This window comes from Pristis pectinata, chromosome 5 (assembly GCF_009764475.1).
Source record: "Pristis pectinata isolate sPriPec2 chromosome 5, sPriPec2.1.pri, whole genome shotgun sequence".
Classification (NCBI taxonomy): Eukaryota; Metazoa; Chordata; class Chondrichthyes; order Rhinopristiformes; family Pristidae; genus Pristis; species Pristis pectinata.
The window spans coordinates 113,321,536-113,347,615 of NC_067409.1; the positions used below are offsets into that span (position 1 = coordinate 113,321,536).

The 26,080-nt window shown below is 43.4% G+C and overlaps 1 protein-coding gene and 1 long non-coding RNA gene across 4 annotated transcripts in view; one reads left to right on the forward strand and one right to left on the reverse strand.

Annotated features, from left to right (window-relative positions):
- The window catches only part of LOC127570637 (uncharacterized), a 61,962-nt gene extending 60,342 nt beyond the window's left edge, over positions 1-1,620 (forward strand). The window contains exon 3 of the long non-coding RNA XR_007956374.1: positions 1,521-1,620. This is a non-coding gene — a long non-coding RNA (uncharacterized LOC127570637). The remainder of the gene's footprint in view (positions 1-1,520) is intronic.
- Positions 1-26,080, reverse strand: part of LOC127570635 (ubiquitin-conjugating enzyme E2 E2) — a 145,269-nt gene that overhangs the window by 21,397 nt on the left and 97,792 nt on the right. For all 3 annotated transcript variants that reach the window (XM_052016378.1, XM_052016377.1, XM_052016379.1), the window contains one exon: positions 1,699-1,831. In XM_052016378.1, coding sequence (XP_051872338.1) covers positions 1,699-1,831 — 133 coding nt within the window. The remainder of the gene's footprint in view (positions 1-1,698; positions 1,832-26,080) is intronic.

The following is a 26,080-nucleotide window of genomic DNA, read 5'->3' on the forward strand; positions in this document are numbered from 1 at the left end:
CTCACTTTTCCTCTGTACCACTATGGCAACAACTCTCAAGCACATATGTCGGCTCTGGATTGCAATTACAAGTGACTCCAGCTTTATTTTTTGGGGGTCCCTCTCTTGCAATGGCATCTTTGCATCTATTCAAAAGAACCCTTGTCTACTTTCCCTCTGCGCCTTTTGCCAGGGTCTGATCCAAGAGTTATGACACAAAAAAAATCATACATAATCTGCAGTTTTTTTAAGTTTCAACCATTTATATTTACTGAGTTTAATTGTTTTGTGACTTTTTAACTGACAAGATTTCAAAATGCCATCAAGGAATTCTTGAGTGAGAGTAGTATGCTGGATTAGTGGTGGGTGTACTCCCTTTGAGTAGCTGAGAAAACCAGAATCTGCACTTTAACTTAAATAAAATTGATACAGTCATGCTTGTACAGTGACTATTCCAAGAATCGCACAGTACAACCAAAGCCTTTCAGCTCATTGTTTCTGTGTGAGCTTTTTAGAGCTATTCAATTTGTCACTCCCTATTGTTCCTTCCTCAGCCCTGTACATTTCTCCTCTCAAGTATTTATTCCAATTCTTTTTGAAGATTATTGTTCAATGCAATCCATCACCACTCAAGCAATGCATTTGGATTATTACAATTTGTTGAGTAAAGAAAATCTCATCTCTAACACCTTTGCTGGTTATACTAAATGTGTTCTCTCCTTGATTTTGAACACCTCTATTGAATGTTCCTACAACTTTCTCTACTGCAAGGAGAACTATTCCAGCTTCTTTCTTTCCATCTAAATTAAGTTTTTCTCCTCAGATATCGTTCCAATAAATCATTTCTGCATTCTCTCCAAGCCTTGATAATTTTTTCTAAAGTCTCACTTGAACAACAGATATCTTTAGTTTCTTTTTCTTTGAAGTTCCATTGACACTTCTGTCCCTTACTAAGTTTGAACAACTTGTTCCCTGGTGGTTAGTCAGCATCCTACTTCTCTTCTACTTGTCTAATTCTGATGCAGGGTTTCAACCCGAAATATCTACAATTCATCCCGCCCAATTGCCAACAGATGCTGCTCGATCTGTGGATTTCCTCCAGCAGATTGTTTGTTGATTCCAGCATCTGCAGCCTCTTTTGCCTCTTACTTCTTGCTCTTGGTGCTTGTTGTTAAGCATCCTACTCTCATTCACTTTCTGGGCTCAGGGTGCAGCAATCACTTGCCTTCCCCCTCTTCCCCTGACTTCTCGGCATGGTTACACTGCCAACTATAGTTATGACAAACTGGAGAAAAATGGGAAGTGAATGGTCAGAAAAATGGACAAATACGCAAATAAAAGGTAAGGGCTGAGAGTGAGGGGCAAGAGAAGGTAAGGAACAGAAAGGAAGAATGCTTAGAAAAATAACACAAAGAATAAGAATGAAGGAAGAAAGATAAAAATTGGATAGATGAGGTATTGAAGTGAAAATGACTGAAACAATTAAAAGAATGAGAGAATGACTTTTACAAATCTTCCACTACTGGTATGTTTAATTACAGAGGAGCCAGTGGAAGGGCAAAACAAATATTGACAGCCCCAATCCAAAGGAACAACAACAGTGAAACCAATCAGATATGTCTGAAAATTGTTCAAAACTCATTCCATGAGCTGTAAGTTTTATATTGTTAAAATAAATGCTTTTTCCTGTTGCTTTACTTTGCTTCCAGGAGTACGCACCTTGGGTGGCTTGAAGGGGTAGTCAGGTGAAAATGTGATATCTAGGAAGAAGACACCACCCTCGTACACTGAACCTGGGGGACCCAGGATAGTTGACCTCCATTCATAGACATTGTCTCCTTTGGGACCAGCACTGCAACAGAAGAAACATTAAGTAAATATAAATGGAAGTAAAAATGTAAATACATTACTCCATATGAAGCAATTCTAAACATATACAGAACTGCAGTTATAAAGAGGATAGAAGGAATTGTCTAAAATAAGGGAATCCTACTTATCCATCCTCCACCTCTCTGCAGCTTAAAGCTAACTTGCTTTCTTACTTTCTCTCTTTTTACAAAGGGTCTTCAACCTGAAACATTAATTCTGTTTTTCTTGCTACAGGTGCTCCCTGATTTACTGACTGTTTCCAACATTTTCTGTTGTCATTCATATAAAAGTAAGACCTGCTCTTCATCTAATCAAGACAACGATAGAGAGAAAAATTTTGCAAGAATAATTTTGTGAGGAGTTCTGCAATGGATGGGGTTTCACGTTCTGTATTAACAACAATAACTTGGTTTTACAGAGTTCTTCACATCCAATAAACATCTTGATGCAGGTCACAGGAGCATTATCAAAAAAAAGACACTGAGCCACAAGGAGTTGCTGGGCTTTTGGGGGTATGTGTTAAGGAACACGATAAACCCTCATTGCATTGGGTCTAAATCCTGGAACTCTTCCCCCCAACAACAGCATGGGAATATTTTTATCAGGAGTACTGAATGGGTTGAAGGTGACTCGCCATCACTTTTACTGAGACAATTAGAAACGGACGACAAACGCAGGGCCTTGTCATAAACTGTATATTAATAAATAAATTCTTAAAAGTCTCCTTTAAACTTTCTTCTTCTTACCTTAAATCTATGCCCTCTAGTATTTGACATTTCCACCCTGGGAAAAAGACTCTATTTACCCTATCTATACCTCTCAAAATTGTATACACTTCTATCAGATAGTCCCTCAGCCTCCGACGCTGCAGAGAAAACAATCCAAGTTTGTCCAACCTCTCCTTATAGCTAATACTCTCTAATCCAGGCATCATCCAGGTGAACCTCTTTTGCATCCTCTCCAAAGCCTCCAAATCCTTCCTGTAATGTGGTGACCAGAACTGCACACAATACTCCAAATGTGGTCTAACCATAGTTTTATGCAGCTGCAACACGACTTGCCAACTTTTATACTCAACGCCCTGACTGATAAAGGCAAGTCTGCAATATCCCTTCTTTACCACCCCATCTACTTGTGTTGCTGCTTTCAGGGAGCTATGGACCTGCACCCCAAGATTCCTCTGTACTTTATTGGTCCTCTTACATTTGACCTCCGAAAGTGCAATATCTCACACTTGTCCAATTTAAACTCCATCTGCCATTTTTTTGTCTATTTCCAATTGGTCTCCATCCTGCTCTGTCCTTTGTCAACGGTCCTCACTCTCCACAGCTCCACCAATTTTTGTGTCGTTCTCAAGCTTACTAATCAGCCCAAGTCATTTGTATATACCACTGGTGTCCCAGCACAGATCCCTGTGTAAAACTAGTCACAGACCTCCAGTCCGAATAACACCCCTCCACCACTACACTTTGTCTTCTGTGGCCAAGCCAATTTTGAATCCAATCTACCAAGTCTCCATCGGTCTCATGTGCCCTAATCTTCTGGTCCTTGTCGAATGCTTTACTGAAGTCCATGTAGACAACATCCACTGCCCTACCCTGATCAATCATCTTCATCATTTCCTCAAAGCCATGCTAACTATCCCCAATAAGTCCATGCTTTTCCAGGTGCAAGTAAATATATTTCATTCTTCTTTACCAGAAACAAGCAGGCAGAGTAAGGACACAGCTTCACAAAGATTAGAGTCATAGAGTTATACAGCACAGAAACAGGCCCGTTTGCCCAACTCATCCATGCTGACCAAGTTGTCTAAGCTAGTCCCATGTGCCTGCGTTTGGCTCCAGACCAGCCTGTCAATGCATTACCTTGTCAAAAGCCTTGCTAAAGTCCATGTAGACAATGTCTGCCGTGCTACCTTCATCCATCTTCTTGGCCACATCTTCAAAAAACTCCCCCTAATCAAAAACACAACTCCCCCTCCTCTCTATTCTTCCTATAGCATCTGTACCCTGGAACAGTGAGCTGCCAGTCCTGTCCCTCCCTTAGCCATGTGTCTGGAATAGCTATAATATCCCAGTTCCCTGCACTTAGATTGCAAGGATTAATCCTCAAAGAAGAGTGATAGGAGATTTGACTGAAAGAAGCTAATAACTAAGGAGAAGTAACGCTTAGCTAATGAATGCCATTAAATAATGCTGAGTCAGGGGGTAAGTAGCAGAATATAGAAGCAAAGGGTTGCTACTTGCAGCAGAGGAAGATGGGTTGTGGTGTTCCAGTGGAATCAATGTTGAATTACTGCTGTTCATAATTTACATTAATAATTTAGAATCTGGAATCAAAGATAATTTCTAAATTTGCAAGTGATACCTTTTCTTTCAATGGGGGTGGGGTGTGAATAATCAATACTGGAGACAACAACAACAAATTACATAAAGACATTAATAAATATAAATGAGTCAATTATTGGCAGATGATGTTCAAAACAGATAACTGGGTACTAGTATATTTTGGTAAGAAGGCCACTCATAGTAACCAGAATTCCATGCTGGGAAGGGTTTGAGCAGAGCATACGTGTTGGCAAGGACTGTTTGGGCTTCTGCGTTATTAATGCTGTTTAATCCAGTTGGTTAACACAGGCACCAGAGGGGAAAGTTAGGTTATTAGGAGTTTATTAGGAATAGAGTTGAAGGAAGGGGAGGGAAGTCTTGCGTTGACTGATTATAGTAAGACGTTTAATCTAGTCCTTGTGGAATCTATTGTGAGAACAATAATAGCTCATGGTATCCAAAGCAAAATGTTGTGGGATCCAGAGATGCAAAGTGGTGGGAAGGTATTCTCGCTCATTAAATGAGAGGCTTTATGCAGTGGAGATCTGAAGGACTCAGTGCTAGGTCCCTTGCTCTTCATGGCAGACTTCAAATCATTTAGTTGTAAATGCTGGAGGTGGAATTAAGATATTTGCAAATAGTAACATTAGAAATAGAAGCAGGTGTAGGCCACTTGGTCCCTAGACTTGCTTCACCATTCAATAAGATTATGGCTGGTCATTTCCTGAGCACCCCTTATGCTACATTAACCCGATATCCTTCGATTCCCTTAAAACCCCAAAATCTACTGATCATGGTCTTGAATACACTCAGCAACTGAACCTCTACATCACTCTTAGTTTGAGTGAATTCCAAAGACTTCCCATCCTCCAGGTGAAATTTCTTCTCATCTGAATGGTTGGCCCCTTATTTCGAGAAAAGGACACCCCAGCCAGAAGAAACATCAACTTCCAATCTACCCTGTCATGTCCAGTAAGTAATTATACGTTTCAATAAGATCACTCTTATTCTTCTATACTGCAAATATTGTCTGTGTAGTGAGGAAAAAAAATGTAGATTGTAGAAAGATATTGATGGACTATTCAAGTGGGCAAAAAGTGGCAAGTGGAATTCAATCCCGAGAAGTGCGAGGTTAATCCAAATAGGAAAAAGGCAAGGGAATAAACATTGAATTGCATATTGAACACTGGCTGTTGAAAAGAATAGAGAAATAAGAGGGACCCATGAGTGCTTTTTCAGAGATCCCCAATAGCAGGGTAAGTAGATAAGGTAATACAGTATACTATCATTTGTTAAAAGAGGGCATAAAAGGGCAGAAGCGTTGGGGAAGACGTGCCTGAACTGCATATAAACTATGTAACAGCTAGAGTACTGCATGGAATTCTGACTAGCATATTACCGGAAGGATGGGGCAGTGCTAGAGGGGCTTCAAAGGATGGTGCCAAAGATGGTCGTTTAGTTAGGATAAGTATTGAAGAGGCTGGGGCTGTCTTTTTTAGTTCAGGGGAACCCGAGAAGAGATTTAAATGAGAAGCATAAAATTAAGAGAGGTCCAGTTAGGGTTAACTGATAGAACCCATTTCCCTTAGCATCGAGAATAATATCTAGGGGAGACACAGAACTTGAAGCAAAAAACAAACTGCTGGAAGAACTCAGTGGGTCAAGCAGCATCTGTGGAGGCAAAGGGATGGTCGACGCTTTGGGTTGAGACCTTGCATTAGGAGTGAGAGTATAAAGGAAAGATAGCCAGTATAAAGAGGTGAAAGGGAGGGGTGAGACAGGGGCTGGTAAGAAATAGGTGGAACCAGGTGAGGTGAGGGGATTGTAGGCAGATAGAGCAAGGTGGGGGAAAGGGAGGTAGTATTGAGACAGAGGCTGGTGGGTGGCAGGTGGAAACAGATAATGGAAAACAGGGCAGATGGAGCCAGGTGGGAAGTGGGGAGGGGGAAGGTAGGGACAGAGGCTGCAAGGTTAAAGTGGAACCAGATAAGGGAGGGATTACGGGCAGATACAACCAGATGGGGGAGGGTAATAAATCTTGGTGACAGTTTGGGGGGGGGAGGTGGTTGTGTTGGAAAAGGAGAACAAAGGGGGAGAGAACCTCGGCGGGATGGGCAAGGAACACAGGCTGTGTGGGTTACCTTGAATTGGATAATTCAATGCTCATACCATTGGTTGTTGGCTATCCCAGTGGAATACGAGGTGTTGTTCTTCTAGTCTGCGTTTGGCCTCACCATGGCAGTGGAGAAGACAGACAGGTTGATGTGGGAATGGGAAGGGGAGTTGAAATGACATGCAACCAGGAGCTCAGATGGCCATTGTGGACAGAGCGTAGGTGCCTTGCAAAACAGTCATTTACTCTATGCTTGGTCCCACCAATGTAGAGGAGACCTATCGAGAGCACCAAAATGCAATAGACCAGGTTGGAGGAGGTACATGTGTACACCTGGAAGGGCTGTTTAGGTCCCTGGATGGTGGTGAGTGAGGAGGTGTAGGGACAAATGTTGCATCCCCTGCGGTTGCAAAGGAATATGCTAGGGGGCAGGGAAGGTGGGTGAGGGAAGAAGAAGATGTGACTTGCGGTGAGATAACACTGCTGCTTGCGGAAATGGTGGAGGATGATGTGCTGGATGAGGAGGCTGGTGGGGTAAAAGGACCAAGTGAACTCCATCTCTGTTCTGTCTTGGGGGAGGCAGGGTGAGAGCAGACGTCCGGGAAATGGAGGAAATGCGAGTCAAATCTCCATCAACTGTGGTCGAGAGGAAGCTATGTTTTCTGAAAAAGGTCAGTTCAGATGTCCTGGAATGGAAAGCCTCATCTTGAGAACAGATGCAGTAGAGATGGAGAAACTGAGAGAAACAGATGGCACCCTTATAGGAGACGGGTGGGAGAGGTGTAGTCAAAGTAGTTGTGGATTCATCATAGATATCAGTGGAGGGTTTGTCTCCTGAGATGGAGATAGAAAGATACAGAGAAGGGAGAAAAGTGTCAGAAGTAGTTGAAGTGAATTTGAGAGCAGGATGGGAGTTAGTAGCAAAGATGATAAAATTGGTGAGTTTCACATGAGTGTGGGAAGCGGCACCAATGCAGATATTGATGTAGTTGGCAGAGAAAGAATTGGAGGATGGCACTCTTGGAACACGGACTGCTCCACATAGCCACTGAAAAGCAGGCATAGGTAGGCCCATGGCTATAACTCTGAATTGTAGAAAGTGGGACAGATCAAAAGAGAAGTTGTTGAGGGTAAGAACAGGTAGATGTGAGTGTCAATGGAGGGGAACTGATTGGACTTTGTTCCAGGAAGAAGCGGAGGGCCCCAAGGCCTTCCTGATGGGGATGGAAGTGTATAAAGACTGGATGTCTATGGTGAAGATGAGGTTAGGGCCAGGGAATTGGAAGTGGTCAAAGTTGTGAAGGCCATGAGAGGTGTCCTGGATGTAGGTGGGAAGGGACTGGACAAGGGCAGATAGGATAGAATCAAGGTATAAAGCGATAGGTTTGGTGGGGCAAGTGCAGGTAGAAATAGTGACTCTCCAGGACAGTCCTGTTTGTGGATCTTGGAGAGATAGAAGCGGGCAATGTGTGGTTGAAGCACCATCAGGTTGGAGGCTGTGGAAGGGAGATCTCCTGATGTGATGAAATCTGTAATGGCCTGGGAACAGTGACCTGGTGTTCATTGGCAGGGGCAAGGTCCAGAGGAAGGTATGAGACACTGTCTGAGAGCTGCCATCTGGCCTCTGCAAGATAGAGATCAGCCTACCAGACTGCAACAGCACCATACTTGTCTACAGGCTTGTTGACGAGGTCAGGTTTGGTGCTCAGGTCAGGTTTGATTTAAGGTAACAGGTAGAAGATTAGAGGGAGATTAAGTTTTTGACCTAAAGTGTGGATAGGGCCTGGAACTTGCTGCACAAGAAGGGTGGTTGTGACAGATACGCTCATCACATTTACCTAGATGAAGACTTAATGTTCCCCGAGAGAAACAAAGGACTGCAGATGCTGGAATCTAGATGAAAAACACCGTGATGCTGGAGGAACTCAGCAGGCCAGGCAGCATCTATTTGTTGGTAGTTATGGGGGCGAGATCTCCTGAAGTGATGAGGTCAGTGATGGTGCAGGAGATAATGTCCTGGTGGTCCTTGGTGGGGTCATAGTTAAGGGGTAGATATGAGCAAGTGTGTGAGAGATGCTGCCTAGCCTACTGACTTAATGTGCCCCAACCTACAAGGCTACAGAATGAGAGCTGGGGCATGAGATTTGTCTCACTGGCTGCTTTTCAGCTGGCACATACAAGGTGGACTGAATGACCTCATTCTGTGTCGTAAATTTCTGATTTCATACTTTATGGACAGGATGCTGTTGCAGAGGGCTGTAGAGGAGACAGTAGAGCAACTAGAAAAAAAAATCCAAGTTTGGAACTAGGGCATGGATGGATCTTCAGATCTCTGGCCAGTCATGACAAGCCGAGAAGATGTTCCCATCTTTTCAATCAGGTGCATGAGCTCCTTGCACTTTCTGTTGTTGAGCATGGAGGAGATTAGGGAGAGGAGTTTAAAGGCTGTTCATCATAGAAAAAGCCTGGGGTTATTTTCCAGGATGATCCCACAAGAGGCAGGTTTGATCGATGAGAACAGGGTGCTTTACGCAATCCAATCTAATTGGCAGTGAATAGCTAAACCACAGTCAGCTATACGAGTTCAGGTCTACAGTTTAAGATAATGAACTGCAGAAAGCTAGAAGCAATGCTTGTCAACTAATGCAACCAAATGGCTATTACGGAATTTACATTTATTATTTGAAGTTCAAAGATAAGAACATGCAAGGTTAAATAAATGTTAAAAAGAATCTGTCACTAATTCTACTGAAAAAACTTCAAATGAGAAAGAATAACATTGAATAATGCCAATCTGATTAACAACACAGAAATTTGAATGAGTACATTGAACATGATGGCAAACAATCACCACCCTTAAGGACTATGACTCAGTGCAAATCCTTCTACTCATCATTGAGACAGCATTTACTTTGCATTTATTGTTAGAGTGTTGCCACTAGTTGATGTCAAGCAAATCTTGCACAGCTGTTGAAAAGCACAAATGAATTGGGTAGATTTGCTGAGGACTTTTTTTTTGCTGGGTCTTCACAGCAGGAACTAGTTACAAAAGCAGTTTCAGTATGCCACAAGATAAAACAGCTTGTAACAGTTTGCAGTAAGCAGCTGTCCAAACTGAGTCTGTGAACCATTTCCAGCTCCTCAGCACCGGCCCTCTGGCTTATGAAATGCTAACATCCATATGTGCCTTAAAATTCCCCATGGCTGTTCTGCCTCTCGATGAGCTTCGATTCCGTCTCCTCACCAACAACCTGTACTCCACTCTGCAACTGACCTAGGTTCTGATCCCTACCTCTTATCAAATGCCTCACACTGCACTGATTTCTTCCAAACCCACTGACCGACATTCCCTGATACATCGCCTGACTAATCCTCTGAATTCCATCTAATTAACATATGTTCCAGTCTCATTCTCCCAGCCTGCAATTTGACCTTCCTGTAATCTGCACTCTGGAGTCTAAATTCTGGAACTCCCTACTCAATTGTGAGAGTGACTCCACAGAAGGATTGCAGAGGTTCAACAAGGTGGCTCACTGCTATCTTATCAAGGGTAATTAGTGATGTATAATAAATGCTGACCTTGTTGGCAACACCCTGATTCCAAAAGTGAATATAAAAATGTCCTCTTTCTGCATTATGTAAGAGACTTCTTCAAAGTAATTACAAAATAAAGCAATAGGGCTGTATAGCTGTGGGAACTTCTCAAGTGAGCAGCTCATGGCCCACACTCTCATCATGACCAATCTTGTTTCTCCTCCTACTTCCCAGGTGGTGTTTCCCCACCAATCATTGACACCTGCATTCCCCAAATGTCAGGGGCAATTTCCTGAGAGAAACACCGACTATGGGTGGAGTTATTTTGTCTTCACCTGTATCCAGTATTTTCCATCATCAGCAAAGCAATGGAATGTATCAACGGCAGAACCATCAAGCGGCACTCACTCTCTACTTATCTGGTCATTGATGCCCCAGTTGGATTATGCCTGGAACACTTGGCGGCAGACTGCATCACAGCCTTGCTCTAAACATGAACCCAAGAGTTGAATTCCAGGGGTGAGGTGAGTGATTGCCTTGACATTATGCCTACCTTTTGACTGACCATTGCATTAAAGAGCCTTGGTAAAAGTGAAGCAAGTGGCCATTAAGGGGATAAACAGGCCAATGGGAGCAGTCAAATCTTAGACAAAGAAGGAAAGTTTGGTTGTTGGAGTTTAGTCATCTCAGTCCAAGCACATCATTGCAGGAGTTCCTTAGTGTCCTAGGCCCAATCATCCTCAGCTGCTTCATCAGTGACCTTCAGCACCTTTTAATTTTCTATAACACACATAACAGCTCCACAGCTGTCAAGGAGCTTGACAGCAGCTAGGACAAAGTTTACCCACTTGAATTGGCTTTGTGTCCACCAGCTTAAACAAAAATGTTTAGGTTACTCACCCAGGCTAGTCTAAGAGCGCCTTCTAAACCCATGACCTCTATCACTAAGACAAAAGTAGCACACACATCACCAGCCACAATACATCACGCACACATCCCTCACCACCATTGGTAGTACCTACAGGAGGCGCTGCCTCAAGAAGGTAGCATTCATCGTCAAAGATTCCCACCATCGGGCAGGTGGTACAGAAACCTGAAGTCCCACAGCACCAGGTTCAGCAAACAGCTATTTCCCTTCAAACATTTGGTTCTTAGATGAAACCCTAATCACTACAGTTTAGCAACACTTTGATCACTTTGCACTTAAAATGGACTTTTTTCTGTTCTAATTGTGTTCTTTCTTGTAAAACTTGTGTATAATTCATGTTTAATTTATGTTTTTCTTGTGAATGCTGCTTACCTGATGCTATGTACCTGTGATGCTGCTGCAAGTAAGTTTTTCATTGCAGCTGTGCGTATATGTACTTGTGCATATGACAATAAACTCGACTTTGACTTTGAAGCTCCACTCGGAAAAAAATCACATACTAACCTGACATGGAAATTTTATCTCTATTCCTTCATTGTTACCGGGTCTAAATCCTGCCTTCCCTATTTAACAGTATTTTGGGAGCACCTTAACCAGAAGGACTGCAATGGTTCAACAAGGAGGCTTAGCACCATCTTATCAGGGGCATCAGGTATAGGAAAAAATAGTGAATGCTCCTATCCCCAAAAAATGGATAACAGAAAAAATCCTAGAAAAAAATGAAGCATTGTAGTAATTGACATTTAAGACTTGCTGCTGAATTTTCTTTGACCATGGTGACCAAAGCAATGGAAAATGATGAGCTTCTTCCTGCACTATCACTGCCACCAGAACTTCCTTACTGTCACCTCATCTAGGAAGGGTAATTTCTATCCTTTGGCTTCCCTGCCACATATATCCTAATGGGCAGGAGTTAAGCTGTGGGAGTTTTGATGAATTTGTTCCACATTGTCAGTGCCATCAATAATCTCAGAGAATGAAGGAAAATGGTGATGGTTGTTTTCGGTACACCCCAAGCTTTCCACTTTTGTTATTATTAATGAGAAAGGGTCTTGTACTGGGCATCACTCCTTCTCTTGAAGCCCTTTGCCCACGAAATGATGACTAATTGTTATTTGAATGTCCCCTATATGAACTCAAAACATAACTTTTGAGACACTTGTGCCCTTATAATATATCCGTTTCTCACTGAGACATAAAAAGTTGTGTTCACACCTCTATTAGATTTTGCTGGCCAGTGGGAGTCTTCGTTTGTACATGGTGAACTTTCCATTGTGAGCCAGGATCACATAATTAATATGCCCAACCCAGGTTATTTGCTCAGGGTCAAGGAAGGACTAGCGGTGCAAGGATATGTTCCACCTAACCCTCACTGAGGGCAAGGCCACCAAAAGAGAAATTAGATGGCTCACATTGTAGCAACAATATGACAGGGGTAAAACAAATGAATGTTCAGGGTAGTGGATAGGATGCAAGGTGAAAATTGGATAATTTACAGATGACATCAAACTAGGAATGACATTTAAACTGAGGTTGTGGCCAGATGAAATTAAAAATGAGCTCCATGAAATATGTAAGTACACAAAAAACAAGTAAATGGACTTTAATATGGACAAATCTAAATCTGTATTAGTGAGAAAGCAACGTTTATCAAAATGTCCAAATCGAAACAGATAGAGATCTGCAGACATTAGTGGACTCAAAACTTTGTATTACAATCACTACAAAACTTAAAGAAACAGAAAGAAGCACAGTCTAATTTGTTGGACAACATTTTTAAACCCTGTAGACACGAGACTGCAGATGCTGGAATCTGCAGCAACAAACAATCTGCTGGAGGAACTCAGTGGGTGGAGCAGCAACTGTGGGAGAAAGGAATTGTCGATGTTTTGGGTCGAAACCCTGCATCAGGAGTGAAGAGTGGGGAGGGGAGATGGCCAGTATAAAGAGGAGAGGGGGGAGTGCTGAACCAGGAGCCCAAGGTGACTGGTGGACTGTGGATGACAGGCAGTTTGCACCAGGTAGGGCACAGGACGGTGGGGAGGTGGAGATGGGAGCCAGTGGCAGGTGGATGATAGACTAAGAAAAAAATGAGAGGCAGATGGAAAGCGGTGAGGGGAGGGGAGGTGAAGGTTGGAGACGGCTGCTGGAGGGAGATAAGCAGGAACACAAAGGGCTACCAATGCTGAAATCTGACAAGTAAAGGAGGTGAGAGTGGGAACCAATAAGGGATAGGTGAAGGACAGATGGAACCAGATCCAGAATGTGGGTGGGGATGGGGGGGTGGGGGGAAGGAAGAAGCCTGTGCGCGAACTATTTGTGTAGTGGGTGGATGGAATCAGGAGGGAGGGGGGATGAAGATGGGTGATAAGGGGCTGGTGAAGGGGTGGGGGAGGTGTGAAAGGGGCAACAAGGGAGGAGGATCATGGGGGGGGACCTAAACCCCATGTCTTTGCAATTGGTCTATAGACTACCCAGGCAGAATATGAGGTACCGTTCTCCTAGTTTGCGTTGGGCCTCACCCTGGCAGTGGGGAAGGTCGAAGATGGACAGGTCAGTATGGGAATGGGAAGTGGAATTCAAATAGCATGCAACTGGGAGCTTGGCATGGCCATCGCTCTGCAAAACGGTTGCCCAGTCTGCGCTTGGTCTCCCCGATGTAGAGGAGGGCACATCAGGAGCACTGAGGTTGAAGGAGATGCACGTGAATCTTTGCCTCATCTGGAAGGGCTGTTTAGGTCTGTGGATGGTGATGAGGGAGGAGGTGCAAGGACAAGTGTTACACCTCCTGCAATTGCAGGGGAAAGAGCTGGGGTCAGGGAGGGGTGGGTGGGGAGGGATCAGCAGACCAGAGAGTCATGGAGGGAGTGGTCCCTGCGGAAGGTGGAAAGGCGTAGGGAGATGTGGCTGATGGTGGGATCTCGGGAGAAAGAGGATTTTAAATCCTGCACTACTCTGGTCAATTCCATTGCTCTGTTCAGACTCTGATGCTTAGAACCAATTTTCATGGCAGAAAATATGGAATAATTTAAGAAACAGCTAGAATGGAACAAGTGGCTTTTGTAGTTCTTCTGTGATCTTGTGAATGTAGTATCTGTTGGCATTTTGGTAACGCTCTCATTGAAGCAAATAACAGAAACAGAGTGACTAACAAGATGTACAGTATTGAAGGCAATCAACTTCCAACTTAAAGCAGTGGCTGCCACAAAACATCACAAGTCATACCACATGGTACACTCAGTTCTTTGGCTGCAGTGAATATTAAACACAATGTTACAAGAACAATGGAGTTTGGGGAGTTTCAAAACTTACAACTCATCTTGGATTCAATACTAGTGTTGGTGTTCAAAACACAAGTTGGTATCTTTTAATGTTGCACTGCCCTAATGCATTATCTTATAATCAACAAAAATAAGCCCTGTATGTCAGTCAACAGAATCATAATTGGCTTGGATCAAAGTATAGGCCTCTTGTGGGTTACAGCTATTTAGGAGAGACACGCTTTCTACACATTTTATAGTTTTTTTTAAATTCAGCTTTTCTTCAGTGCAATTATTTCCCTCTGGGTGATAAATTATCAAGTGAGTAACTATGAGTTACAGATGAATCAGATAATGAGAAATCAATAGAAGTATTTCTGCCACCAGCAGTACTTGCTCCCATCTGATGATGAATGAAAAGAAATTAACAAAAAAAAGTGCTTGATAAGAACAAAGGACAGTCTCTCATGAGAAACAGCTGCAACCCTGAACAAAAGGGATGAGTATTAAATGGTTGTCCTCAAGTCATTATCAGCATGGTTGGAATTTATATGAGCAGAGGCAAAATTTCCCTTGGAGGAAAAAGACCACTGTTAATATTCAACTGTTGGCCAACCACCTTTCATTATTGGTCCACAATAACACATCGTAAGCATGGAACACTTACTGATAAGGCATGCAACACAGCTGAAGTGATCAATCTGCATGCCAAGAATGGCCTCTAGTTTCTCCACCTTTCAGGCTACCAAAAGTCTTTTACACACGATGTTCACTGAATTCAATTATTTCTGATTTTCAGCTTTTCCAATTTGTATTAGAACAGACTAGATCTGATGAAAGGTCATCAAACTGCAACTTAGGTTGCTGCTTTTTTCTCTTCACAGACGCTGCCTGATCTGCTGAGTATCTCCAGCATTCTCTGTTTTATTTTAAGTTTCCAGCACCTAAAGAGTTTTGTCTCAAAGTTCCAACATTTATTTTTACTGTCCTGTTTTCATTCATTATCTTCTACTTACACATCCACCAGACAAATCAGCTATGATTAATAATACTGTATCATTCTCTCTCAGCCAACAATACCACCACTTCTATTATTTAGTCCTTTTTGGTCACTACTTTATCACAGACATTCCCTTTGTTCTCTACACCCCATATCCCTTCTTTCAAATATAATATTTGATGGAAGGATATTGACCTGAAATGTTAACTCTGGTTCTCACTCGGCAGATGCTGCCTAGCCTGCTGAGTATTACCAACATATTATTATCTTAATACAAAGTGTCTTGTTTACCATGCAGTTTTTAGCAAACCAAGCATTAATTTTCACTTGAAAGGGAAATGATAATCTACATGATATAATAATACCATGACTGAATTTCTGTACCAGTGTAGTCAGCAATTTCCTGCACAGGAAACCATAAAGCCGCACTGCTGCTGTACTTTGCACTACTACCGTGTGCTTCACTGTCATCAGTAAGCTGCAGTGCCACCATATGCAACCCCACTTTTCATCCTGTTCTGAGATACAGAGCAACTTGATTATTAACCCTTAACTCTGCAGGACGTCCAACAACTGCTATTATTAACATAATTCATACATATCACAATTCAGTAACGGATTGCTTACAGCTACTTTAAGGTCTTGAAAAGGAAATACAGAATTAAAGAATGACGTTACAATCAACAGAAAATATTACATAACATGTCATGTTTCATAACTATCAAATCAATTGCAATTTGCTTTTTAACTCTTGTGATTTTGTAAATAGGACCTTTTGCTCATTCAGTAACCTATTTTTTTACTGCAAGTGTGACAAAATATTTGGAATGATGTGGCATTCCTAGTTCAGAGCAATGGACCTCATCAGGAACATTAAGACTTTTATTAATTTTTGTCCCAGCCATAGGGAGTGTCAGTCACCACCTCCATATATTTGACATACAAAACCAAGCTGCACAGGAAACATTGTTGGGAGCCCATCAAAATATTCTGACCCTAGATTATCTGCTGGGTGCAGTAAACACGAAAACAGATGAGCATAACCCCACTTCTTCATCGTCCTTCTCCCACACAGTCCATCCTGGATGCCAATCTAATGGAATTCTAATTAAAACACGTCAATATGTACACTTATATTTAATATAAACTAAAATTAACACAAACTATCTTTTTAAGTACGATTTTGCTTGAATTGCTCAGATCATGAGTTTTTAAATAAAACAAATTTGTTTTATAAATCGATGTTAGCTAAATGAAAGGCAACTAACTACAGTTGCATATTTAAATAATCATGTATTCACAGCTTTTTTGCTTGTTGCTTTTGCCTAATAAACATATACATTCATTTCAGAAGTCCTGAATGTTCTCTATCAGTTTTACAGCATAATTTCTGATTTAATTTTTCAAATAAGCAATGCACAGGTATAAAGGTACAAATATATTGTGCTTAATCATTAAATTTTTCCCTAGGAATGCTAAAGTGCCTTAGAGGTTCTGGGCATTTTGGGACATAGAATTCAGTTTTGGTCCCTGTTTGCTCAACATATGTCAGCTTGTTAATAAGTAGAAGCAAATAACAATAGACACAAGGTCTGTATTGTACAACACCCTCTCATAGGCGTCACATGCTTACGAATTGCGGTGGTACAAACTCAACATGCTTTTAAAGAACACAAATTGTTTAAATGCAAATATTGAACAGATTTATCAAAAGCAAATCAGGGGCACAAATTCAAATCGTCCATCCTGGCGAGGCCCAGAAGCAGGTTGATTGTACTGGGAGAAAAACATGATGATGCTGAAGGAACTCAGCAGACCAGACAGCATCCATGGAGAAAAGCAGGCGGTCAATGTTTGGGGTCAGGATCCTTCTTCAGGACTGAAGATAGGAAAAGGGGAAGCCCAATATATAGGAGGGAAAAGGCAGAGCAGTGATAAGTGGACAAAAGAGGGGAGGCAGGGTGGGCATAGGGTGGTGATAGGTAGATGCAAGTAATAGTTAGTGATAGGCAGGTGTGGGGGAGGAGGGGAGAACAGATCCAGCGGGGAATGGGTCAAAGGTAAGGAGAGAGGCAAAAAAGAGGCTAGGAAAGGGAAGCAGAGAAGCAGCATGGTGGGGGTGGGGGGGAAATTACCTGAAGTGGGAGAATTTAATGTTCATATTTGGCATGAATATTGAATTCTCCCACTTTAGGTAATCCCCACTCCCCTTCCCCACACACCCCCCCCACCCCCACCCTGCCCCTGCTCTGCTTTTCCCTCCTATATATTGGGCTTCCCTTTTTCCTATCTTCAGGCCTGAAGAAGGGTCCTGACCCCAAACGTTGACCTCCTGCTTTTCTCCACGGATGCTGCCTGGCCTGCTGAGTTCCTCCAGCATCATTGTGTTTTTCTTCTAGATTCCAGCATCTGCAGTCCTTTGTTCCTCTGATTGTACTGGGAAGTGCATGTTGTCCTGGGAACACTGAGGGTGATCTGGTTCAAGATCTCCTGCATTGATTAAACAGGAACAATACGTGAAAAACTACATCATCCTGTCACAGAAATTGCATTAGTGGTGCAAGGGTGGTGATCTTCAACCTGGAAATAGCGAAGATGGTACTTATTCTAGACAGAATCAAGTTTCAGCAGCATAACAATGAAAGAAATACTATTAACTTAAATTTCTAAGTAATATTGCAATTATTTTTGGCTCCACAGATGATGTCTCATTTGCAAAAGAATGTATGAAGTGTGTATACAAATTAATTGGCCAAACTGAAGAAGCCATTAGTGTACACTAAGCAACACCCACCAGAAGTATGTAGAGTTTGGAGTAGGCAAATCATGATGTCAATCAATGTGCAACTGACTTGATATCTGTGCTAGCATTTTGGTGCTCAATGCTCCAGCAAATGCCATCCCTTAAACAATTGTTCAACAATCAGAAAGGAAAGACACCTCAATAAAGCTGTGTAAAAAGATCATCAACTATTTTCAGGTTCATTATCAACTGATTTCTACGAGCTGAATTAAAACTATACTAATCATTAGACTCTCTAAAGATCTCTAAAGCTCTTAAAGAAAGTAAGGAGTGGTTTGGCAGGTGCAGAAGAACCCTGGCTGACTTCAAAGCTTCTGAATAAACCAGTTTTATACAAAGAAACATAGGCACATTAGAAGGCATTCCCCTTGGAATGTGCCATGATTAGGAGAATAAGCAGACTAACAAAGGCATAGGAGAGCTGCAAAAGAGGAAAGTGTATAGGGCTTGAAATGGAAGGTCACATCCAACCAAGATGTTCAGTGAACAATTCTCCTATCTGAGAATACCAGAGTTGAACAGTACAAAATTCAGAGAGGGCTTACAGATTGGATGCAGGCAGGATGTTTTCCCTGGCTAGGGAGGCTACAACCAGGGTCATAGAATCTCAGGATATGGGTGGGATATTTAGGACTGAGATGAGAAGAAATTTCTTCATTCAGAGGATGATGAACTTGGGGAATTCACCACCACAGAGTTGCTGAAAAATAGCTAAGGAAATAGATTTCTAGACACAAAAGGCATCAAGGAGTATGGGGAGAGCTGGAACATGACATTGAGATAGAAGATCAGCCATGATCACGATGAATAATGGAGCATGCTTCAAGGCCAAAAGGCCTACTCCTGCTCCTGTTTTTCCAAACCTCCAGACAGGAATGGTGTGTGACAGTTCAAATTTGCCACTTGCTTCAGGCACAACTGTAGAGCAGGGCAAGGATTGCACTTCTGATAGTTGTTCAGGTTGTGGCCATGAACTTTTACATATTGGATTCCATCCGGGTGGGAGCTGGATATATTCTCAACATCTTACAGTTCACCATAGTCTATAATGTGAGGCCGGTACCACATTCTGTTTCTGCTGAGAGGAGCAGATGAAGAACACTGAAATCCTGAAGCAACCCTCCATCCCTGAAGTACTCAACAGTCAGTGTCAGGATTGGTGGAGGTTTGTTGTACACTGCATAATTTTGTCATTATGATGCCAGGTAACTGCAAAGAGCACTGGTGGAATGGAAAGGCTGAGGGAATGAATGTTATCATGCTCAGAAAAGACAGCATGTCTCAAGAGCATCACTGCCGTTCCCCTGAAATGGTACATCAGTGATTCTCATTATCTCCTGAAAGGCTGATTTGCACTTTTGCATACTGTTATCCATAGTGTTAATGGTGGAAATATGATCTAGCCTGACAGCGTGCTGAGCTTGCATAGGAGTAACCTGAGTTACCAACTCTGTATCCAGACAGAGATTTAGGGCTAGGGTTCTGCTTGAGCTGCAGTGGAAGCTTAGTCATTGAGCTTGAGATACCAGATAATGATTTCATCCACATATACTAATGCAGTTATCTACTGTTCACAACAGGAAAGGGTGGGCTTGAAACTCTGTACAAAGTCACGTGCAAAGTTAGTGCTGGACTCAGCCATGGTTTTTTGACATTGTGAACAGATGTTCTGGGAAACTTGTCAACATATTAAGCATTTTATTTTGCATGTTCATCAGTCTTGTACTGTAACCTATCCTAATGAAGTGCAAATATGATCCTATGGCAGTATCCAAATACAAGGCCATGTTTTCTGGAGAGCTGCTCTCATCCACTAATTACAGATATCTCACCATGTGCAGATACCTCATCTAAGTTATCTTTTAAAGTACATGAAAGATCAGTGCGTGAAATGGTGGTTATGTGTGAAATTGAGCAAGATGCTTCTCCATTGTCACTATTTCTTGCTCTTCCAACGTAGTCTAGGCAGGTTGGATATCTGAAAGGAGAAAGCCACAAAGTGAAGTCTGAGGTGATAGGAGCATATGGAAGGGGGATAAGCATGACCTGCAGCCGACCAATGCAATGGAGAGTGTGGGTTGAAAAAGGAATGTGAGAAGGATTAAGTATAAGAATTTTCTTTTATTCCATTTTTCTGGTTACAGCAATGGTTGCTCAAATGATCCTGAATACTGTTTTCTACATGGGGGTTAGGATATGTAGATGTGCCTGTCCCTTGCTGGCTAGCTCCTGCTGTCTTCATTTGGTGGCACCATGTACTATAAGATAGAAGGAAGTATGACAATAAGTAGCGATCAATTTGTTTGGGTGATATGGATAACATGGTTGAATTGCTGGCAATGCGTGCAAGCTGTGAAATGTGTTTTTAATGCAGCAGGTGAATCTATGTATGTAAGGTGTGAGTTCTAACAATAATGTCAGTAAGTGAATGATGAGGGTGTGAACATAGAACATTACAGCACAGTACAGGCCCTTTGGCCCACGGGGTTGTGTTGACATTTTATCCTGCTCTAAGATCTATCTAACCCTTCCCTCCCACACAGCGCTCCATTTTTCTATCATTCATGTGGCTATCTAAGAGTCTCTTAAATGTCCCTAATGTATCTGCCCCCACAACCTCTGCCAGCAGTGCGTTCCACACATCCACCACTCTGTGTAAAAAAAACTTACCTCTGACATCTCCCCTATATCTTCCTCCAATCACCTTAAAACTATGCCCCCTCATGTTAGCCATTGTCACCCTGGGGAAAACGCTTCTGACTGTCCACTCGATCTATTCCTCTTATCATCTTGTGCACCTCTATCAAGTCACCTCTCATCCTCCTTCGCTCCAAAGAGAAGAGTCCTCAACCTATCCTCATAAGACATGCGCTCCAATCCAGGCAGCATCCTGGTAAATCTCCTCTGTACCCACTCTAAAGCTTCCACATCCTTCCTATAATGAGGCGACCAGAACTGAACACAATACTCCAAGTGTGGTCCAACCAGAGTTTTATACAGCAACATTACTTTGCAGCTCTTGAACTCAATACCCTGACTAATGAAGGCCAACGCACCATAACACCTTCTTAACAACCCTATTGACCTGCATGGCAACCTTGAGGGACCTATGGACGTGGACCCCAAGATCCCTCTGTTTCTCCACACTGCTAAAAGTCCTGCCATTAACCTTGTATTCTGCCTTCAAATTCGATCTTCTAAAGTGTATCACTTCACACTTTTCCAGGTTGAACTCCATCTGCTACTTCTCAGCCCAGCTCTGTATCCTATCAATGCCCTGTTATAATCTACAGCAACCTTCTACACTGTCCACACCACCACCAAGATTCGTGTCATCTGCAAACTTACTAACCTGCCCTTCCACATCTTCATCCAAGTCACTTATAAAAATCACAAAGAGCAGGGGTCCCAGAACAGATTGCTGCAGAACACTACTGGTCACTGACCTCCAGGTATAATACACTCTATCTACAACCACCCTCTGTCCTCTATGGGTGAGCCAATTCTGAATTCACACAGCCAAGTTTCCCTGGATCCCATGCCTCCTGACTTTCTGAATGAGCCTTCCATGAGCAACCTTATCAAACACCTTACTAAAATCCATGTACACCACATCCACTGCTTTACCTTCATCAATGTGCTTTGTCACATCCTCAAAGAATTCAACCAGGCTCATGAGGCACGACCTGCCCCTCACAAAGCCATGCTGATGTCCCTAATCAGCCTATGTTTCTCTAAATGCCCATAAATCCTGTCTATAAGAATCTTCTCCAGCAATTTGCCTACCACTGAAGTAAGACTCACTGGTCTGTAATTCCCAGGGTTATCCCTACTCCTTCTCTTGAACAAAGGAACAACATCTGCCACCCTCCAATCATCTGGCACTATTCCTGTTGCCAGTGAAGACGCAAAGATCGTCGCCAAAGGTGCAGCAAAGGTTCCCTCGCTTCCTGTAATAACCTTGGATATATCCCGTCTGGCCCCAGTGACTTATCTATCCGAATGTTTTTCAAAAGGTCCAGCACATCCTCTTTCCTCATGTTGACATGTCCTAGTGTATCAGCCTGTTGTACACCATCCTCACAAACGTCGTCTTTCTCATTGGTGGATACTGAAGCAAAGTATTCATTAAGGACCTCCCCTACCTCTTCCATCCTAACCCTGACACAATGGGACAAACCTATCGAGAACCCCATGCAAGTATGCCATGCAAGTATACCATGCACAGTAGCGTAGCAGTTAGCGCGATGCTATTACTGCGCCAGCGATCGGGGTTCGATTCCCGTCGCTGTCTGTAAGGAGTTTGTACATTCTCCCGTGTCTGCGTGGGTTTCCTCAGGGTGCTCCAGTTTCCTCCCACATTGCAAAGACGTACGGGTAGGTTAATTTGGGTTTAAAATGGGTGGCGCGGACTCGTTGGGCCGGAAGGGCCTGTTACCATACTTTAAATAAAATTTTTAAAAAACCTCCTCATTTCTGTTGTGCACTTCCCCAAGAACATCTGTTCCCAATTTACACTGCCAAGTTCCTGCCTAATAGCATCATAATTCCCCCAATTAAATACTTCCCCATATCGTCTGCTCCTATCCCACTCCAAGGCCATGGTAAAGGCCAAGGAGTTATCGTCACTGTCTCCAAAATGCTCTCCCACCAAGAGATCTGAAACCTGATCAGGCTCATTGCCTAGTACCAAGTCCAGTATGGCCTCTCCTCTAGTCGGCCTGTCCACATACTGTGTCAGGAATCCTTCCTGGACACACCTAACAAACTCTGACCCATCTATCTCCTTTACACTAGGGAGGTGCCAATCAATATTAGGGAAGTTAAAATCACCCATGTCAACAAGCCTGTTATTTTTGCACCTCTCCAAAATCTACCTCCTGATCTGTTCCTCAGTGTCTCTGTTGCTATTCGGGGGGGGGGGGGCGGTGGGGGGTGTCTGTAGAATACACCCAATAGAGTGATTGCTCCCTTCCTATTTCTGACTTCCACCCACACTGTTTCAGTAGACGATCCTTCCAGGACATTCTCATTTTCTACAGCTGTGACACTGTCCTTGATCAGCAAAATCACTCCCCCACCTCTTTCACCTCCGTCCCTGTCCCTTTTGAAACATATAAACCCCGGAATATTGAGCAGCCATTCCTGCCCTTGCGACAGCCAAGTCTCTGAAATGGCCTCAATGTCGTAGTTCCACGTACTAACCCACGGTCTAAGTTCATCAGCCTTGTTCCTGTGGCTTTCCCCTGGTAGGCAGACACACTTCAACCCATCCAACTGACTGCAATCTTGCCCTTTCAACTGCCTATCCTTCCTCAGTCTTTCTACATGCTGCATCTACTGTGCACTAAATACACCAACCTCTGACCTATCACTCGGGTTCCCATCCCACTGCCAAACTAGTTTAAACCCTCCCCAACAGTTCTAGCAAACCTATCTCCAAGAATATTGGTCCCCCTCCAGTTCAGGTGTAACCCGTCTCTTTTGTACAGGTTGTACCTTCCCCAGAAGAGATCCCAATGATCAACAAATCCGAAACCCTGCCCCCTGCACCAACTTCTCAGGCACACATTCATCCACCAAATCACCCTATTCTTACCCTCACTGGCATGTGGCACAGGCACAATCCAGATATTACTACCCTTGAGGTCCTGCTTTTCAGCTTCCTACCTATATTCCCTCTTCAGGACCTCATCTTTTTTCCTATCTATGTCATTGGTACCAATATGTACCATGACCTCTGGCTGTTTGCTCTCCCCCTTCAGAATACTGTGGACCCAATCAGAGATGTCCGACCCTTGCACCCAGGAGGCAACATACCATCCGGGAGTCTCTTTCACATCTATAGAATCTCCTGTCTGCCCCGTTTACGATTGAATCCCCAATCACAACCACTCTCCTCTTCTCCCCACTTCCTTTCTGTGCCATACACACAGGCTCAGTGGCAGAGACCCACCTGTGGCTTTCCCCTGGTAGTTCCCCCCCCACCCCCCCCACCCAACAGTATCCAAAGTGGTATACCTGATATTAAGAGGAGTGGCCACAGGGGTACTCTGCACTACCTGCCTATTCTCCATTCTTCTCCTGACAGTCACCCAGCTACCTGCCTCCTGCAGCTTAGGAGTGACTGCCTCCCTGTAGCTCTTATCTATGAATTCCTCGTTCTCCCGTAGGAGCTGAAGGTCATCCAACTGCAGCTCCAATTCCCTAACATGGTCTGTAAGGAGCTGCAGCTGGATGCACCTCGTGCAGATGTAGCTATCAGGGAGACTAGAGGTCTCCCAGAACTCCCACATCTCACAAGATGAAAACACCACTGACCCTGGAGCCATTCTAACTACTCTATAGCCTGGCACTAAAGGAAAAACTAAAGAAAGAAAGAAACTTACCAGAGATTTACCTTAGCCTATGCCTCCTCTCGCCGGAGCCTCTTGAGCCAAAGCCTCAAGTGCTCCACTCTAACACTGGTCCACTCCAACAATGGCAGCTTCCAAGATGGCTGCTCTACTTATACCTACCTTCCTTTTATTTGTGTGGTTAATAATCGTGCCTGAGGCTAACAGTGAATTGGTAGGATATGGCTTTTGAAGGTATATTCACTGGTCTTGGCCACACATGTAAGGTAATTGAACATTTTGCAGTAATGCATCCATGTAACTCCTTTGGGCTCGACTCCTGGCAGTGACCTGGCTTATTAAAGTTTGTCTAGAGGCTCAAATGTTCCCCTGAGGATACAGCTACTCTCCTCTTTTTCCTCCAAGATTTCTTTCTCATGTTGAGCTATCATTACATCTTTTTCCACAGCAGAACAAGTTCCATCGTGACATGGATCACATTCTGCAGCCACAATGCACTGTCCCTTCAAGAGATAGGCACAGACTGGCTTTAACTAACGCACACTATATGTAACTGGTGCCAATTTCTTCGAACTGTAGGTCATCTGCTGAAGCAAAGGCAGGCCGTCACTCAGTTGCGCAGCTGGTATCAGCTGAATGCTGAAAGAATAATTGGCAGGCAGCACAATGTTGGTGTGCTACCTGTATCAGAAGCAAAGAGTACAGAACAATTCAGTAGTATAATTCTGATGCCTTTTCTTGGGAGTTTCCAAATTTAGAACCAATGTGTAATTATTATTTTCCACAACTGCAACTACCAACAAATGATTGGAATGAACACAATTCAGGAAGAATGAACCATGTGGTTAAATCATGTGCTGCTCCAATTTCATGGAATCACAGTGTAAGTATTGCTCAACCAAAGCTAGATTCCTGACTTTACCATTACATAATTTAGCAGTTTGGGAAGTATGCAATCAACATTATTACAGACACATCACGATTGGCTGCAGCTCTATAGTTGCTGCTGTCATAATTATGTTCTACAAAATCTCTCGCTGGATTCTAATATTCAGATTCTATTCTGAATGTTAAAACCTACACAACTGGCTTCTGTTCAACATGGAGACCATTCAGGCCATAAGTCAAATCAACCCCATCACTCCCATTCCCTCACTTATTACCCTGCAACCTATTCCCTTTTAGAAATCCGTTAACTCTCTTTTGATCCTTCAACCACTGACCAACACAACCTACCAATTAACACATCCTTGGGAAATCCACACAGTCACAGGGAGAATGTGTAAACAATATCAGAGGTCAATATCACTCCCAGGTTGCTGGAGCTGCAAGGCATCTGCAATGCAAAGTGATCTGTCCTATCCAGCGGGCAGCGTTGGAGCAGGCAGCGGAGTGAGAGGGAGCAGTGTGTTCTGGGCTTTGGCTCAAGGGGCTTCAGCGTAAAGGGGCGAGGAGAGGTAGGTGACTTGAGGAAAGGAAAGGGTATGAGTGCGGTATCCTATACTCAGTGTCAGATATGGGAGTTCCCGGAGTCCCCCTGCCTCCAGGAAGGCTACATCTGTGCCCGGTGTGTCGAGCTACAGCTCCTGAGGGACCATGTTAGGGAACTGGAGATGCAGCTTGATGACCTACATCTGGTCAGGGAGAGTGAGGAGGTGATAGAGAGGAGGTATAGGCAGGTGGTCACACCGGGACCATCGGAATCAGGCAATTGGGTCACAGTCAGGAAGGGGAAGGGGAGGAGTCAAGTACTAGAGAGTACCCCTGTGGCTGTACCCCTTGACAATAGGTACTCCTGTTTGAGTAATGTTGGGGGAGATAGCCTACCTGGGGGAAGCAACAGTGGCAGTGTCTCTGGCACAGAGCCCAGCCCTGTGGCTCAGATGGGTAGGGAAGGAGAGAGGAGGGCAC